Source organism: Plectropomus leopardus, chromosome 11 (genome assembly GCF_008729295.1).
Source record: "Plectropomus leopardus isolate mb chromosome 11, YSFRI_Pleo_2.0, whole genome shotgun sequence".
Lineage (NCBI taxonomy): Eukaryota > Metazoa > Chordata > Actinopteri > Perciformes > Serranidae > Plectropomus > Plectropomus leopardus.
This window is the reverse complement of record NC_056473.1, coordinates 15069761-15084782: the sequence shown is the minus strand read 5'-3', so window position 1 is coordinate 15084782 and position 15022 is coordinate 15069761. Positions and strand designations below refer to the sequence as shown.

Here is a 15022-nt window from a genome sequence, read left to right as displayed (position 1 = left end):
GTCTGTTTCTATTTTTGTTTTTTTAGGGGTTTTGTTTGGTTGCTTGTTTGCTTTTTTTAAAGAATTTTCTGTATTGGATACTTGGATTTAATACTTTCAGTACTTTTCCTGAATATACTTACTCACTTTAATTAAGTAAGTTAAATATTTTTAGGAGTTTAACTTGTATCAGAGTATATTTACAGTGTAGTATTAATACTTAAAAAAGTATTAAGGATCTGAATACGTCTTCCATCACTGAGCCACTGTGGTAAAGTTTGTATGAGCTGTGCAATACTGCCCCCAAGTGGAAGAAAATCATTTTCACGTCCCCATATTATCCTGAAGTCTCTACAGGCACAACCAAACCTACACACACAAGAAGCACAAACACACAGATGAGATAAATATGACCTCCTGGCCCTGAGTGAACTTAACTTTAAACATAAGAGGATTTCCTGCTACTCTAAAACTCTGAGCTCATCCTCAACTCTGATGATGCACACACTCTGGGTCAATGCCAGCCAGACATACAAGAGTTTTCTGAGTCATTAAATCAGAGTGGTGTGTTTTAATTGTGATGGCTTTTTACGGGCAGAGCTGTAAGTTTTAGCCAAGCTGACACCATGGACACTTAACTGTCTGTCTGGATGGCCAGTGATGCTGCAGATGTTTTGTCATCCCTGCAGTGTTGAGATGAAATTTTAAGTGATGTTTCAGTTTAGCAATCAGGCCTGCAGACAGATCCCACTGAAGGTAATTTGTTCTATTGAATATTTTAATGAATTGCTATATCTACTCTCGTTCTTTGCATCTTTCAGCTCTTTTTTTACAAAAAGGCCATTAAATCAGACAAGTTATAAAATGTCAAGGACGACACAATAAAGTTCAAAACCTGTTTTCAATGTGGTCCTTGATATAAAAAGAATAAAGATGCAGGGACCCAGATACCTATGTAACGTTATACTTGATCCTTAAAACGTTATATAAGGCCTTAAAAAGCATTAACCCTTTGAAACCTGGATCGACATCAGTTTTCTTTTGCTGCATTCAGACGCCTTTCACAAGCATTAAAACCTTTGACACTTGAGAAAATTCATTTGGTTTCTTTTAGAACTTGTAAAAATTGACAACGAGCAAGAGATGGCTCACAAATTGCAAATTAGGAAAAGGTGATAAGAAAAATTATTTTTTTTTTTTTAAGTTTTTTTAGTTTTGTCCAGGAAAGTCTATTTATTACTTTAAATATATATTTAAAACTGTCATAGATGTAATTTCTCTGATTTTATTTATCTTCTTACCCTTTTTTTAAAAAACTTTTTTTTTTACTCAAATTGCTTGTTAATTTTGAATAATGTCTTGTCAGGTTACTCATTGCCCTCTCTGGCTACCTTTATCACAGTTAGCCATATTACCGATGCATAATGTGTATTTATGTTGTCTGATATTTAGGTGGATGGGATCTTGTGCCTTGCGGACATCTTGACTGATGAGAGCAGTGTGGAAGCAGCCAGGGCCGAGGCAGCGGCAGTTGTGGCTCAGATCACCTCGCCTCACCACACGTCGACGCAGCACCTCGCCAGCTTCCTGGAGAGCATGCACGACATTGTCACGGCCCTCATCAGTAAGTGGGGGTGGCACTGATGATGAAACCCTGACCTTTCACTCATAGTCGACCTGACCAAGAATTGTTTGGAGAAACAGTTTTTTTTTTATTAGGTCAAAAAAACAAACAGTGGGTATTCATTGTAAAGAAAGTTACAATACCTGAATTTATTGTTTATTTATTCATTTTATTTAGTTTTTGTTTAAAAGTGAGGAGTTTCAGACATCCAGTAGTGTTATGAAACTTTATGGAAAGTTGGGCAATATGCAGTCCCTCCAGTTGATGTACAGGTAAAAATATGTTGCAAAGGCTGTGAAGAAGAAGCTAGTAAACATGGATTCAAACAATGCAGAGTTTAAAATAAAAAAATATAAGAAATTGTACTTTTTTCCACCATTTTAACATTCCACTGCTGCACACTGCTGCTCTCCCTGTCCAAATTAAAAACTAAAGGTTGTTTACAGTATCATGGCATTAGATCTCTATAAAGCTCAAACGTCTCCCAAAACCACGCAGACAAATGAATGCAAGAGCAAATAATGTGTCAGTCGATCAGTGCACTTCTTTGCTTTGCATGTGTTGTTGTGTTATTTATAACCACTGTACTGAATGAGTGATTTCTTACTCTCAGAGTTGTGCGAGAGCGCCTCCTGTGGTGAAGTATTCCTCCTAGCGTCTGCAGCCTTGGCCAATATCACCTTCTTCGACAGCATGGCCTGTGAGATTCTGCTCCAGCTGAATGCCATCCACATCCTGCTGCAGGCCTGCAGAGACCGCCAGAGGGTTGACACACCTTACTCCAAAGACCAGGTACACATCATGCACACTTTTGCACAAAACTGTGCAGCTCTTCCACTTTAGCCCCTTGAAATCTGAGCAAATTGGCTTGATTTCTTTAAAAAAATTGTGTTGGCACTGATACCTGGCCCAAAACAAATATAATGTTACATATTTCTTACAGTTTTAAAATATTTTCTATTGTACATTTTTCTATTTTCTATTATATTTTGTGACTTTTATGTTGTATTTGTTTAAGTTATGCATTAAAACACAAATTCCTTGTATGTGCAAACCTACATGGCAATAAAATTGTCTCTGATTGTGACATTTGCATTTGGGTGCTGGTCACAAAATCTTAAGTATTAAAAATTACAAAATAATAACTTAGTAATGAGAACTCACAGCATTAACTTATATTGAGGGTCCAAAGGTTGTGATCATACAGGGCAGCTCTAACAGTAGCTGGGAGTGTGTTTGGATCAAACCATTGTACCAAGAATTTAGTTTTAATACATGGTATATACTGGTACAGAAAACAGTTTGCTTTTTATGTGTCACTTTCTGCACTTAAAATGGAAAAAGCAAAAGTACATGTTTCAGATCATTCATCATGTTTTTTTACGTTTATCTTTTTAATCTCAGGTAGTAACAATCTTGGCAAACCTATCAGTACTAGAGCAGTGTGCCTCTGAAGTCCTGCAGGACCAAGGTAAACTATTCTACAACTATTATTTGTAATTGAATGCCACACATTATTATTTTTCATGGGCAAGACTGTTGTTGGGTGAAGGGCATACACCAGCATTTAAAAATTAAAAACAAAAAAACTGTCCAGCTTACTGTAAATGAAAGTCTGTGGCTGAAACTTTGATATCCATGTATCAATTAAGCTTTTTTAACTTACTATCCAAGTGCCTCAGATGCTTTTTATTCATTATTATTTATGATCATTATTATTTAAGACCACAACCAAAACCATGGACATCCAATAGGAGTAAGCTGGACAGCCATCTTTTTCACTAGACCACTTGACTACTTACCCTATCCTCGAAGAGCACCTATTTTTTTTTTTTTTTTACTTCAACATCCCTAACACCAACTTTGCTGACCCAGTGCAGTACTCTAAATTTCTTCTTCTGCACCAAAAAGAATCAAGTGTCTCACTATTACCCATAAGTTGTTGTAAAAGCAAGAGAAAAAATGGTGTAATTCTACTTTAATCCTCAAGATGGCAGCATCAGATAATATCAATAAAGTAGCCTGGAAAAGCTGAAATAAAATATCAACCCCTGAGAATATGCATTTTTTGAACAACTGGGGTGTATGTAAATTTTCTTTCAAAAACATGTTTTTTATTCCTTTATTTTACATATTAATATTTTCTGCTATTCAATAAGAGTCTATCCTGTACAATCGTCTCTATGTTTGGATGAACGAGACACAAAAGTTTTCCATAAGGTTCTGGGTTATTGTGTGAGACAATAATTATTGCGTCAGAGAATAATTACAATAGAATAAATACAATTGCCAGAACATTTTTTTTCATTTACAATCTGCACAATGCATTTAGAAGTCAGTTCCTCATAGTTTTTGTCCTGCAATTGTCCAAAAGCTGTGAATCTCAGCATATTTGAAGGAATTTGTGTAACCACCCAAGGACTGATAGACTGTGCTATTTTTATTTCATCTTTCTTCTTTCTTTTTTTTGGATTAAGTGGTTCTGAACTGTTGATTTTTATTTCTAACTCCACTTTTGGAGAAAATCCTCTCTGACAGTAATGTGTGTACCTTTCTAATTCACCTGAGCACTCTTTTGTGTCTGAGTCTTGTGTAACTTCATGTTTCTAACTCATCTATTTGTTTGCTTTCCTAAGTTTCTGCCTGAAGCAACTTCATGAATTTCCTGTCACCAGGAAACAGACAATCTCTTAAAGTGTTGTAACTTCAATGTAACTTTGGTAGTGTCTTTTTCTGACTGTGCTATTTGTTGTGTCTGTCCCTTTCCATCGTCTCTGACGCCCTTCTTGGCTTCTTGCCTGGTTATTCTCTACTGCAAATCATTTCTTTTAGGAATAGAGCGTCTCCTGCTGCTGCTGGGAGAAAAGCCGTCCTCATCCAGTCCATCAGAGGGTGCTGCATGCGAGCGCGTTCAGCAGAAAGCTGCTGTCACTCTGGCTCGTCTGAGCAGGGACCCTGATGTGGCCCAAACAGCCATCCAGCTTAAAGGTAGTGCATAATTTCATTTAAGATAAACAAAAATAGTGCTGAAAAACAAGTGGTATAAAGAAACCGGGTAAACAGCAACACAGACTAAATAGTTGTTCACGGGAATCAGCATAGCCGGAGAAGTTTCAGTCAGTCAGTCAGTATCTGCCAACATACTGCTAGATGTAACAAAATCTTATAGGCTATACCTTCAACGAGAAAAAAATGTCTCACAAGACCATTTCAAAGGCCAGAGTTCCTCGTACTCTAATAAATACATGTAGTATATGTACTTCAGGTGCATTTTCTAGAGGCCCTCTTTGTCTCATGGGAAGCAACTCTCTATGAATGCTCCATGAATTCCCATAATATGATTAGTGGAAAGTAACATATATTTAGCTCCAAAACAGAAACCAGAGATGTAAAGTACTGTTTTTATTTTAACTAAAGTAGACGTGATATAATATCTGTTTGAAAAATATATATATATATGCACTGAGATGTATATAGTGTATTTGTCCTTGGGAAGGAATTGTTTTTTCCACAGTACCACACAAAAGACATACAGAGTGCATATCACAGACATCTAATACAAAGGAGACAAAGACATGGATTGGCAGGGGAGGTTAGCGTACTTACTTAGAGCTCCTTTGACTGGGAACAAGGCTCTTACTGAAATGGGCCCCTCTGCACATCAGTAGTCTGAACCTGCATCAGACCAAAGCAGAACAAGATACAAGTGGAGTGTATGATCTGGGTCGAGAGATTGTGAGTTCTTTGAAGATCAGGGATGAGATGAGTTGACACAATGAGCTAAAAGTTTGCTGGCTAAATGAGTTTTCTTTAAATGAAGAGTTAATTCTTAATGATGACTGTGAGCACATAGAAAAAAACAGAGGCACCTTTCAGGAGAACTGACTCGATAACGCTAGGGTACAGAAGAAAATTAAATTTAAAAAAATTGTTACCCATGAATCCTTTTGCGGTCGCGTTAAACTAAATCACTGTGCGGCACCTGCCCATAGCACAAATTTGTGAATGCTGGGATGGTTAAAGAAAGGCTCACCTAAATCTGGCTCTGATTGGCTTACCTTTACATTCTTACCCTAAGTATCACACTCCTTTTTGCCTAAACCTAACCAAACCAACCACCAAAGGTGACGACTCCTAGCCACTTATAGGGAGAGTTATTCCTTCGCTATCCTAGGGTTTGCAAATTTGCACCCATAATGGCAAGGTGCACAGATTAAACTGTGATCCAGGGTTAACTTTAAACCCACATTAGAGGAGATTTAAATTTAAAAACTTCCCTTTTGAGATGGACTGAGCAAAATAATAATTTCCTATAAGAAAGGTGAGAGACAGCCTCAACCCAGCTTGACTTGTATGATGATGATGATGATGATGAATGTTTGTCAAGATAGCGCTTCACCAAGGAAACTGTTTTGGAGCTGAACAGGAAGATTGGGCCAAATGTCAAACATGGTAGTGACAGAAATATTGTGCTGTCGTCCTTTTTTTATCTTCTATGATTTGGCAGTATTTTTCTATTCAGTTTTTCCCAAAATGGGGCAAAATTTGAGCCTCTCTGCCAGGCCATCATCAGTATTGTTAAACCCTCAGTATTATTAAACTGAGATTAATTTTGGTGCAACAGAGCTCTGCTTAATTTTAAATCTGGATTTACTAATTTTAAATGAAGTTTAACTAAACACTGACTAGAGCTTGATTAAATTAATTGTTGTTGGTGCAACTCACTGACTTTAGAAAATTTACCAAATAAACAGTCAGAATTTAAATGTAATGGTTCCTCCCTGAACATGACAAAAAAGTGGTTTTACGCTGAATGTCTCCTGAACATCACTGCTTTCTCTGCATCAGCGTTGAGATTTGATATATCTAAGAAAGGGGAGAGCTTGTAAGTGATTTTTTCTCTGTTGTCTTTAGCTGTTCCTCGTCTTATTGAACTGTGCCGCTCCCCTACTGAGAGAAATAACAGTGACTCAGTGCTGGTTGCTTGCCTGGTAGGTATAAAGTGTATGTGTGTGCATGCATACCTTTAGATATGTGTAAATGACTCCATGTCCTGAATACAAATATGTCATTCAAACTGCCTTTTTCTGTCGTGCCCCCTAAATACTATACATTTCCAGCTGCACTCGCTATACAGCACTTAAATGGTAGGGCGTTATACTGCAAGCCTGCATGTGTTACATCGGCGCACCAAATGGACTGTCCAATTTAATTACATCCACAGGGCAATATCTGAACATTGAAAACGCATCACAACCTCAGTATCTTTAAGCCATGTTGAGATAGCTGACCGGTTCACATCATCTCAAGCATCATATGTTTAAATATGTGCATATCATGAATAATATCCATGCTTGTACTTTATCATTCTCTCATTCTGGTCATAATTATTAAGACCAGATCGTAGGGTCGACGAGGGGATTTGAAGCCCATAATGTTCAGGAGCTTAATTGGGCTGCTGCGCTGCACTGAGAAATGCCCTCCTCTTCACTGTACCCACACTTGTCAGTCTATTCAAATTAATGTGATTCTATTTTATCCTTTTAGCCAAGGGTCAAGTAGAGCATTTGTGGGTGTTGAGTTTTTACCTTCAAAGGGTGCTGAGCTTTCGCAGATCATTTGTAATCTTAAATGTAAATGTCGAAGGCTCTCCCTGCTGAATTGGCTTGAGACGTCACACGTGTTACTCGTGTGCTCTTGAAAAAATAAAAATAAAAATCACGTGTTATTGAAACAGGTACGACTAAATTCATCACAGTATCACTACAGAATGTTTTTTTTTTACTGTAACAGATACATAAAGGTTTTTCTTTATTAATGTCAGCCCTTTGAAACATGAGCAAATTGGCTTAATTTCTTTCAAAAACACAGAAAGAAGGCAAAGAAGAAGAAATGGCCAAAAATGAGTAAGAAATTGGTAAGAAGTACGACAAAATTACCAGAAAATGAGTCTAAAAACAAATAAAAGCCAAAACATGTAAACACAAGACACAACACACAAGTATCTTGAAAAAGTTTTAAAAACTGCAATAATTTTGTAATTGATTTTAAATATGTTATTATGATATATATAATTATAGTTTTTCCCTGGCTTTTTGCCCCCAAAACATTTTCCCCTAGCTTTTCAAAAATAATTTTACGTAATTTTACGTTTTTTAAATTTACTAATATCTTTTTATGTGGGTGTTATTTCTTACCAAATTGCTTAATACCTTTTTCCCATCTTTTTATAAGAAATCATGCTAATGTGCTCATGTTTTACAGGGTTAAATACTTGTGAAAGCTGTCTGAAAGCAGCACCAGAAATAATGTACACAGTTATCACAGTTGTCTGCATGTGTGATTGTTTATGTATAAACATGATTTTGATGCATGTATTTACAGCAGTACATCATGATCTGTAATAATGCACATGTCTGTGTGCCTTTTGGGTTTGTGCACATACATACTAATGTGCAAATCTGTGTGTGTGTGTGTGTGTGTGTCTGTGTGTGTCCAGGCTGCCCTGAGGAGGCTGGCAGCGGGGTGTCCAGACAGCATTGAGGCAACAGACCACCAGCAGCTGATCAAACCGCGACTAGTCGACTCTTTCCTGCTGTGTTCCAACATGGAGGAGAGCTTTGTATGACGGCCTGCACGGCGAGCACTCATAGTGGAGAGCCGAATACATGTACAAGGTCACATATATGTACAGTTTCATGACACAGAGAGAACTAACGAGCAGTTTCACCCCAAAACATTGGAGCTTTGATTTGTCACTTCCTGTTTCCTGAGAAGATTTTTTATTTGTCTAAATGTCGTACAAGACAAGAATTTGGACAAATGAAGTGAAACTGTATCGTGTTGGACAAACGCAGAAGACTTCTATATGTATAGAAATGTGATGCCTAGTGCAACTGTGTTGCCTCTTGGTAACCTGACCATTTTGGGCCATATACACAATACACACAATACATTTTTTTTACTTTTCTGGAGTTGAGTCCCTTTTTCGGGGCCTTCCTCACATGGTTCAGCATCATCAATTCCCTCCATAATAATGGTCTGAAAATTTATTTTTGTGTCATTTTACAATCTGGAAAAAAAGAGAAAGAAAACAGATACACAATAGTAGATGACTAACGTTTCATTTTAAAATTTGTAATGTAATTCGCTGATAATTTAAGTAATAGAAAATTATTGCAATGCAAATGGTGCCTTGAAGCAACACCATACATTTATGGAATCCCACCATGACAGTTTTTGGTACAAAACATTTTTTGAAAATGTCTTTAAATTATAGTTACTCTATTTTATGACAAAACAAAACATTACAAACATTCTTTTTTTACCAACTGGAATCATTATGCATACCAAGAGAGTTAACTGCAATGAATGTGTACAATTTTCTACAAAAAAAAAAAAAAAAAAAGGCATATTAGTGTATTGTATTCTGCTGGGAATTTCATATCAGTGACTCTATCAGTAATTATTTTGTATGAGTAGGTGCTTCTTTTTAAAAATGAAAGTATAACCTGTTCTAGAATGAAACACTTTAAATGCTACCACTGTGCAATTTATTTGTGCGATGTCTGATGATATTGTGTCCAAAGCATGTTGAGAACAGAGAAAGAAATATGTGATAGCCTTTACATATGTGATAATACAATGAAATGCTTCTGAAACTAATGCTCACATGAAGTATTAAGCATTTGAATACAAAAGATATACATCTGTTTAGATATATTACCTTTTTATGTTTTCAACAGGCAGTCACTTTATTTGGATAACCATTTACAATTAAATTATTACCTTCAGTTTTAACTTTTTACATGTTTTCATGCTTGCTATTCAAGTACTTACATTGAAAGGGCACTATTAGTATTTAAAATGTTTGACGGAGGCTTGTGGCAACATGATCTATTTGTCCTGGTGTACAATATGTTGTTAAAGTGCATTGTATGGCATGTTGAGTTATTCTCTTAAACTTATTTGCCATTGATATCAAATATTATATTTGCCACTGGAAAAGGAATCTATTAAATGGTCTTGGTGTATTATTTAAAGAGTAACCATTATTGTGTGCCTTGCACGGAATAAAGGCAATCAGTTAATGTTCAGTTTATCATTTGAGTGAAATGCTGCCATATGTGTTGTCACAAAGCTGTACACTTGATTCAGAACTCAGAACATGAGCAACCCACAAGAACTCGTAGTTAACATGGTGAAGAATCCAGACACTAACACAACCAAATAGAAAATCAAAGGAGTACTACATCCCACATCTAATTGTGAAACATCCAGAGCATTTCAACCAAAATAAATTGGCTCAGAACCTGAATACTTGGTAAGCTGGAAACAAAAAATAGCTGGTTTTCCTAACGCATTCTCATCCCAAGTCGTCACATATTGCCCCTTTGTCAGTGGACTTCTGTGTCTACATATTACTCTCTAAGTATCCTTCTGCATCTCCTGTTGACGTTCCTTTAGGCTGCTACAAATGCTGGGATGTCAACAAAAGCGTGTGCTTGGATTATACTACAAAAGCATGTAGTTATGTTTAGGCAACAAAAGTGCATTGTTAGGTGAAGAAAGATACATCAGATGGAAAGTTAATGCTGGACTCCTGCATGAAAGTCCACATTTTGTTGGATCCATCCATCAACCCTTCTGTCCTATTGGGACCTTTGTGCTGCTTATATTACATCGTTACAGTGTGTCAACCGGACTCCATCCAGCAGAGTATCATGCCAATGTGCTAGGTTTTGTCTGGCTGCGTTGTCAACTGATGCTGACCGTCTGCATTTCATGCTGTAATTTAAAGTCTTGAGTCTTATTTTCTACTCCCACACCCCAACTCCTGCAATACAGACTGCATTTCAACTGCTGTTCATATTTATTGTGGTCAATGGAGCATTGCTACACCACCACCAGTACAGCAGGCAAACACCAAATTCAGAACAGTCAGCACACAGTGCCACCTTATTGCAGTGTGAGTGCAGTTGGGGTCCTTGCAGCTTAAGTTCCTCGGAGGGCCCCCCCAACCTCCAGGTATCTCAGAGGAACTGCGCTCTCACAGTCTTTCTTCTGCACAAACGCAGGCATGGGGATGAGAAAAGCCTTTGAACAAGGCTCACAGAGAAAGAAAGAGGCTAACAGACAAGAGGAGGTGGACCCAAAGGTCTACCTGTTGGTCCTCCGTGAACTGCCAGGTCCTCTCAAAAAAAAATAAATAAATAAAATAAAACCAGGAGGGACATTTGCTGTAAGCCTCAAACTTTCCAGATAAACATTAGGTCTCGTTGGGAGGAGAAAAGAGTGCAGCTGTGTGCATTAGAAAAACTTGTCATCAAAATGTCTGCTTCTCACATTGAGAATTTATTAATTCACAATGGATTAGAGAAGGGTTCTTAAACTGTAAGTGTTGCAGAGTTTTCACAACATTTTGAGTGATTGGGACATGATGTAGTGAGTGATTACAAAGAAATATCTGAGGGCCGATCTGCCAAACTTGTCCTCTGTATTGTCATCTCTTTGATAGAAACACTCAGGTTTTTTTTCCTCCTCCATAAGCCTTCCTGTCCTTGGAGAGACAATTGAGGGTCTTCTTGCTTTCTCTGTAGCTTCTTTTTAACCTAAGGGCACTTACGCTGAGCCTGGACTTGTTACACTCCAGCCCAGAGTTGAGACAATTGAGCTGCTTTGTGTGTGCATGAGTGTGTGTTGTCCAGCATACACGTGGGACTGTGTTCAGAGGCCTTTGTGATAGAATATGCTCCTGCCTCGCTTTGTTGAGACCCAATGAAATATGTATTGACGCAGAGGAGAACTAAACAGACGGCCTAAAAACACAGGTTCCTTTGATATTGTTTTGGTCCAACCATGACCATGATGCCGAGTATTGTAGCTCTGGGTTTTTCAGTTTTTCTTAGTTTCTGTGCTTTTCAACTTTAATTTTCGTCCCTCTCCATCTTCCTCTGCAAGTATGGTGTTGCCAACTGTATTATCAGAGTTTCAAGGGGGTGGTTAGATAGTTAAAAAAAAACAAGTTTAATCTAATTATGCAGTCAATAAGGTCTCTCATGAACAGCTATCAGAATATCAGCAGTATCACTTATAATATAGGTAGTACACATTACATATAAAACTCGATAATAAAAGGGCATACAGTACCCCAGTCATTTTCACAATGTGAAACCATAAATCACAGACACTTTGTGTAAAAAAAGGATCTGAGGCCTTGTAGTCTAATGTAAGAAGACACTCCTCTGTGACTCCCGTGAGACTTTAATATTTTATGGGTCACATCTTTTGCTTTTGCCACTGAAAAGTTTGATTCTTTTTCTTTCAGAGGGCCAGAAATTAGTGAAACTTCTTCCTCTTCTTTGAAACTGCTTTCAGAAGTTGATACATTAGTCTTTACTTTTGCAAAAACTCACAAATTAGGATGAAATAATTTGGCCAAACTTAAAAGTCAAATGTCTTTGGTCAAGAGATGAAAAGTGAGTACTGAATGCACCCCTGTTTCCACTGTTGGGCCTCTGATCAAGTGTGTCTGAAGTCCAGCTCATCAGTTGACTCGTCGGACACATCGTTTGCGGTGTTATGATATGCCCCCCATTTTTTGAAACACTGGCAGTAGCGATGTAATATAAGGAGTATGAAGGTGCCTCTAGAGCAGGTGGGAGGGTTGGTGGATGGATCCAACATGCAGGAGTCCAGTGCAGCATAATCCCACCATGTGCTTGTGGTGACATCCTGGAACATAAAGAGCAGACACAGGAGGATACCTATACCATAATATGTAGACGCGGAAGTCCATTACAAAGTGGCAATATTTGACGACTTGGGATGAGAGCGTGTTGGTTATTTTCAAAGTGCCCCAAAAAGGAGTGGCTCCCTGAACAAGGACCAATTTGGTAAGCAGGCTGAAGTCAAACATGGTGGCTAAGCAACGTTTTGCTGTGGATGGGGGTCAGCAACAAAACATATTTTAGCCACACTAGAAAGGCCCTACAGAAAATCTCAATATCAGTTTGAGTGTGCACTATACTTACAGTATTTTCACTGCTTTACCTTTCCTTCAGACTGTTTGTTTCAATGGGGAAGATGTTAACAGCTTCAGTTTCCCATCGCTGCTCTAGTTACCACCAGACTCTATTGATAAAAACAGTCATTTTAACTCACTGAACATGGCAGCTGCTGCCCTATCGCTGCTTCAATCAGATAGCTTGTGTTTTTGTATTGAATGACTTTGGTGACTTTTGGTGAAGTAACCATTTAAATGCCAAAGTCACACAATAACACAAACAAACTGACTGATGGAGGCAGCAGTAGACCAGCTCCTGTATTCAGAAATGCTAAATCACTGTTTTTCCCAGTGGAGTCTGGCTTTGGAGAAAGCGTCATAATGGCTTAATTTTCCCATAGGTGCCTAAAATACGTTCTCTTGTTTGCCTTCTCCACAGGAGACATTGCTGCACTTCAGCCTGCTCCTCCAAACTGTGCTGACTGCCATCTAGTGTATAAAATAAATTTACTATTGATATGTACCTCATACAGCCCCACTACAAAAAACAACCAAACAAACAAAAAACAACTGAACATTCCCTTTTAAATGAAACCTTAATGTTCTCTGACCTTTGTCATAAACGTCCACATACACATACATCACAACGATCATGAATACCACATCAGTAGGGTGTATTATTCATATGGATTCTTTTTGTAAGCACTATGCTACATAGCACTACTACGCTGTATTTTGCAAATAGTATTTACTTTGGGACAAATTAACAAAGTGCAAATATTCCTTGCCTCTGAAAAACAAAGGCAACATTTAAATTGCACATCTGCAGCTGTTCTGTTGCTGCTGAAACTATCTATTTCTTTGTTAACAGAAAAGAGAGCGCTATTACTTACATGGATCATGTTGCCTCTAGAATTCACTTCACACTCTCTCAGCTTCAAACTCTGTGAAAGTGTAAAACTAAAAAGTTTAAAGACACACATAAACCCCAGTCCAACATTAGCATCCTGCTGCAGCACATATAGACCTCACAGTGTAGGCTAAAGACTAATTATGTCTCAAGTTTTGACACCTGTTGGACAGCCAATTAAGAGAGTAATATTCATGTTTGCTGATATCTCTAGTCTAGTCCCCAGCTGGCTCCCATTAGAGGACCAAGTGGAGATTTTAATTGGTAAAACACACACAAAAAAATGGCCATAAATTATTATCAATAGTTTTGCATTCAAAGCTTTTGGCTAAAATCAGTGGAGGGTAAAAGTTTAATGCCAAAAATGTTCAGGGGTTTGTGTATGGTGGTCGTATGACTTTATCTTGTAGCTGCCATGCACCAGTGCATCAGAGAGTCTGAAACACTTGTTCTGGGGATTTTTTTTTCTGAATGGACCTTGATTCTGCAGAAACATAAATACCAAAGAAATGCTACACAGTAAAAGGTAATCACAACTAGCTGAGTAACTTGAATTTTTCATTGGTTGTTGTGAAGCAGGAGTTCATTTAACATTCATAACATAAAAAATAATTATGAATACCTCTGTGTGGTATTGGAAGTATTTAAATTGAGTGTCATAAAGTGACAAAGTTATTTTGAAATATGGTTACTGCCTGAAAACACTGGTGACACCAAGTCTCACTCAGTCTCCCACACAGAGAAGCTTTTTTTTTTTTTTTTTTTTAATTTTTTAGCTCTTCCACTGACCTGCAGGTGGCGATCATGCACCAATACATGCATAAATGTTTCAACAGAGACAGGGAAGAAGAAGACTGCAAGCTAGTCAACATGGATGCAACCAATGTTGGATTAAAAAAAATCAGAAAACGGACTTGAAAATGTTTGATGAGAGAGGAAATACTTCCAAAATGTTTCCCAGAGCTCAAGGACACACAACAGCCTCTGGTGAGTAAGACTGAATGTAAACGTTTTGTTACAATTCAGTTTTTTTTCCCTAGTCTTTGCTTTCAAGTTTACAAAACAAGCAACAAATAACTCTTGAATGCTCAGTTCAAAGATATGGTTTGAATAGTGTTATCAGCTTGTAAGTCAAGGACATGAAGCTACAACAGTCTCTAAGTAATCATGTTTTTTTCTGCCTGTTTGACTTGGATTCATCAGCTGTGAGCCTCAGCAGCTAATTGTACAGAGCAGAAGCCAGTCAGTTTTTATTAAGTCACTCTGTTGTTGCAGAGTGGGACCAAAATGTAAAAATTAGGCTTGGACAGTATTTAGTAATTCATACCTTCCTGAAATTTTACTGGGGTGGTATGGTAAATGACAGTTTAAGTTAGGTTAAGTTTATACAAATAACATTTTTGTGAAACAGGGCTGCTCCTTAATGCCATTTGATAGAGAACTCACTCTGGGACCACAGGGAGCCTAAAGAGGTGAACATTGTATATTTATATTGTTTCAGGGT

The 15022-nt window shown here is 37.7% G+C and overlaps 2 protein-coding genes across 4 annotated transcripts in view; both read left to right on the top strand.

The window, feature by feature from the left end:
• The window catches only part of LOC121950391 (protein inscuteable homolog), a 67181-nt gene extending 57535 nt beyond the window's left edge, over nucleotides 1-9646 (top strand). For all 3 annotated transcript variants that reach the window (XM_042496374.1, XM_042496375.1, XM_042496376.1), the window contains exons 8-13: nucleotides 1432-1603; nucleotides 2217-2395; nucleotides 3008-3074; nucleotides 4436-4591; nucleotides 6518-6594; nucleotides 8103-9646. In XM_042496374.1, coding sequence (XP_042352308.1) covers nucleotides 1432-1603; nucleotides 2217-2395; nucleotides 3008-3074; nucleotides 4436-4591; nucleotides 6518-6594; nucleotides 8103-8231 — 780 coding nt within the window. In that variant the 3' untranslated portion in view covers nucleotides 8232-9646. The remainder of the gene's footprint in view (nucleotides 1-1431; nucleotides 1604-2216; nucleotides 2396-3007; nucleotides 3075-4435; nucleotides 4592-6517; nucleotides 6595-8102) is intronic.
• A 4753-nt stretch (nucleotides 9647-14399) lies between these two features.
• The window catches only part of LOC121950465 (ethanolamine kinase 1-like), a 58047-nt gene continuing 57424 nt past the window's right edge, over nucleotides 14400-15022 (top strand). The window contains exon 1 of the mRNA XM_042496475.1: nucleotides 14400-14505. Coding sequence (XP_042352409.1) covers nucleotides 14446-14505 — 60 coding nt within the window. The 5' untranslated portion in view covers nucleotides 14400-14445. The remainder of the gene's footprint in view (nucleotides 14506-15022) is intronic.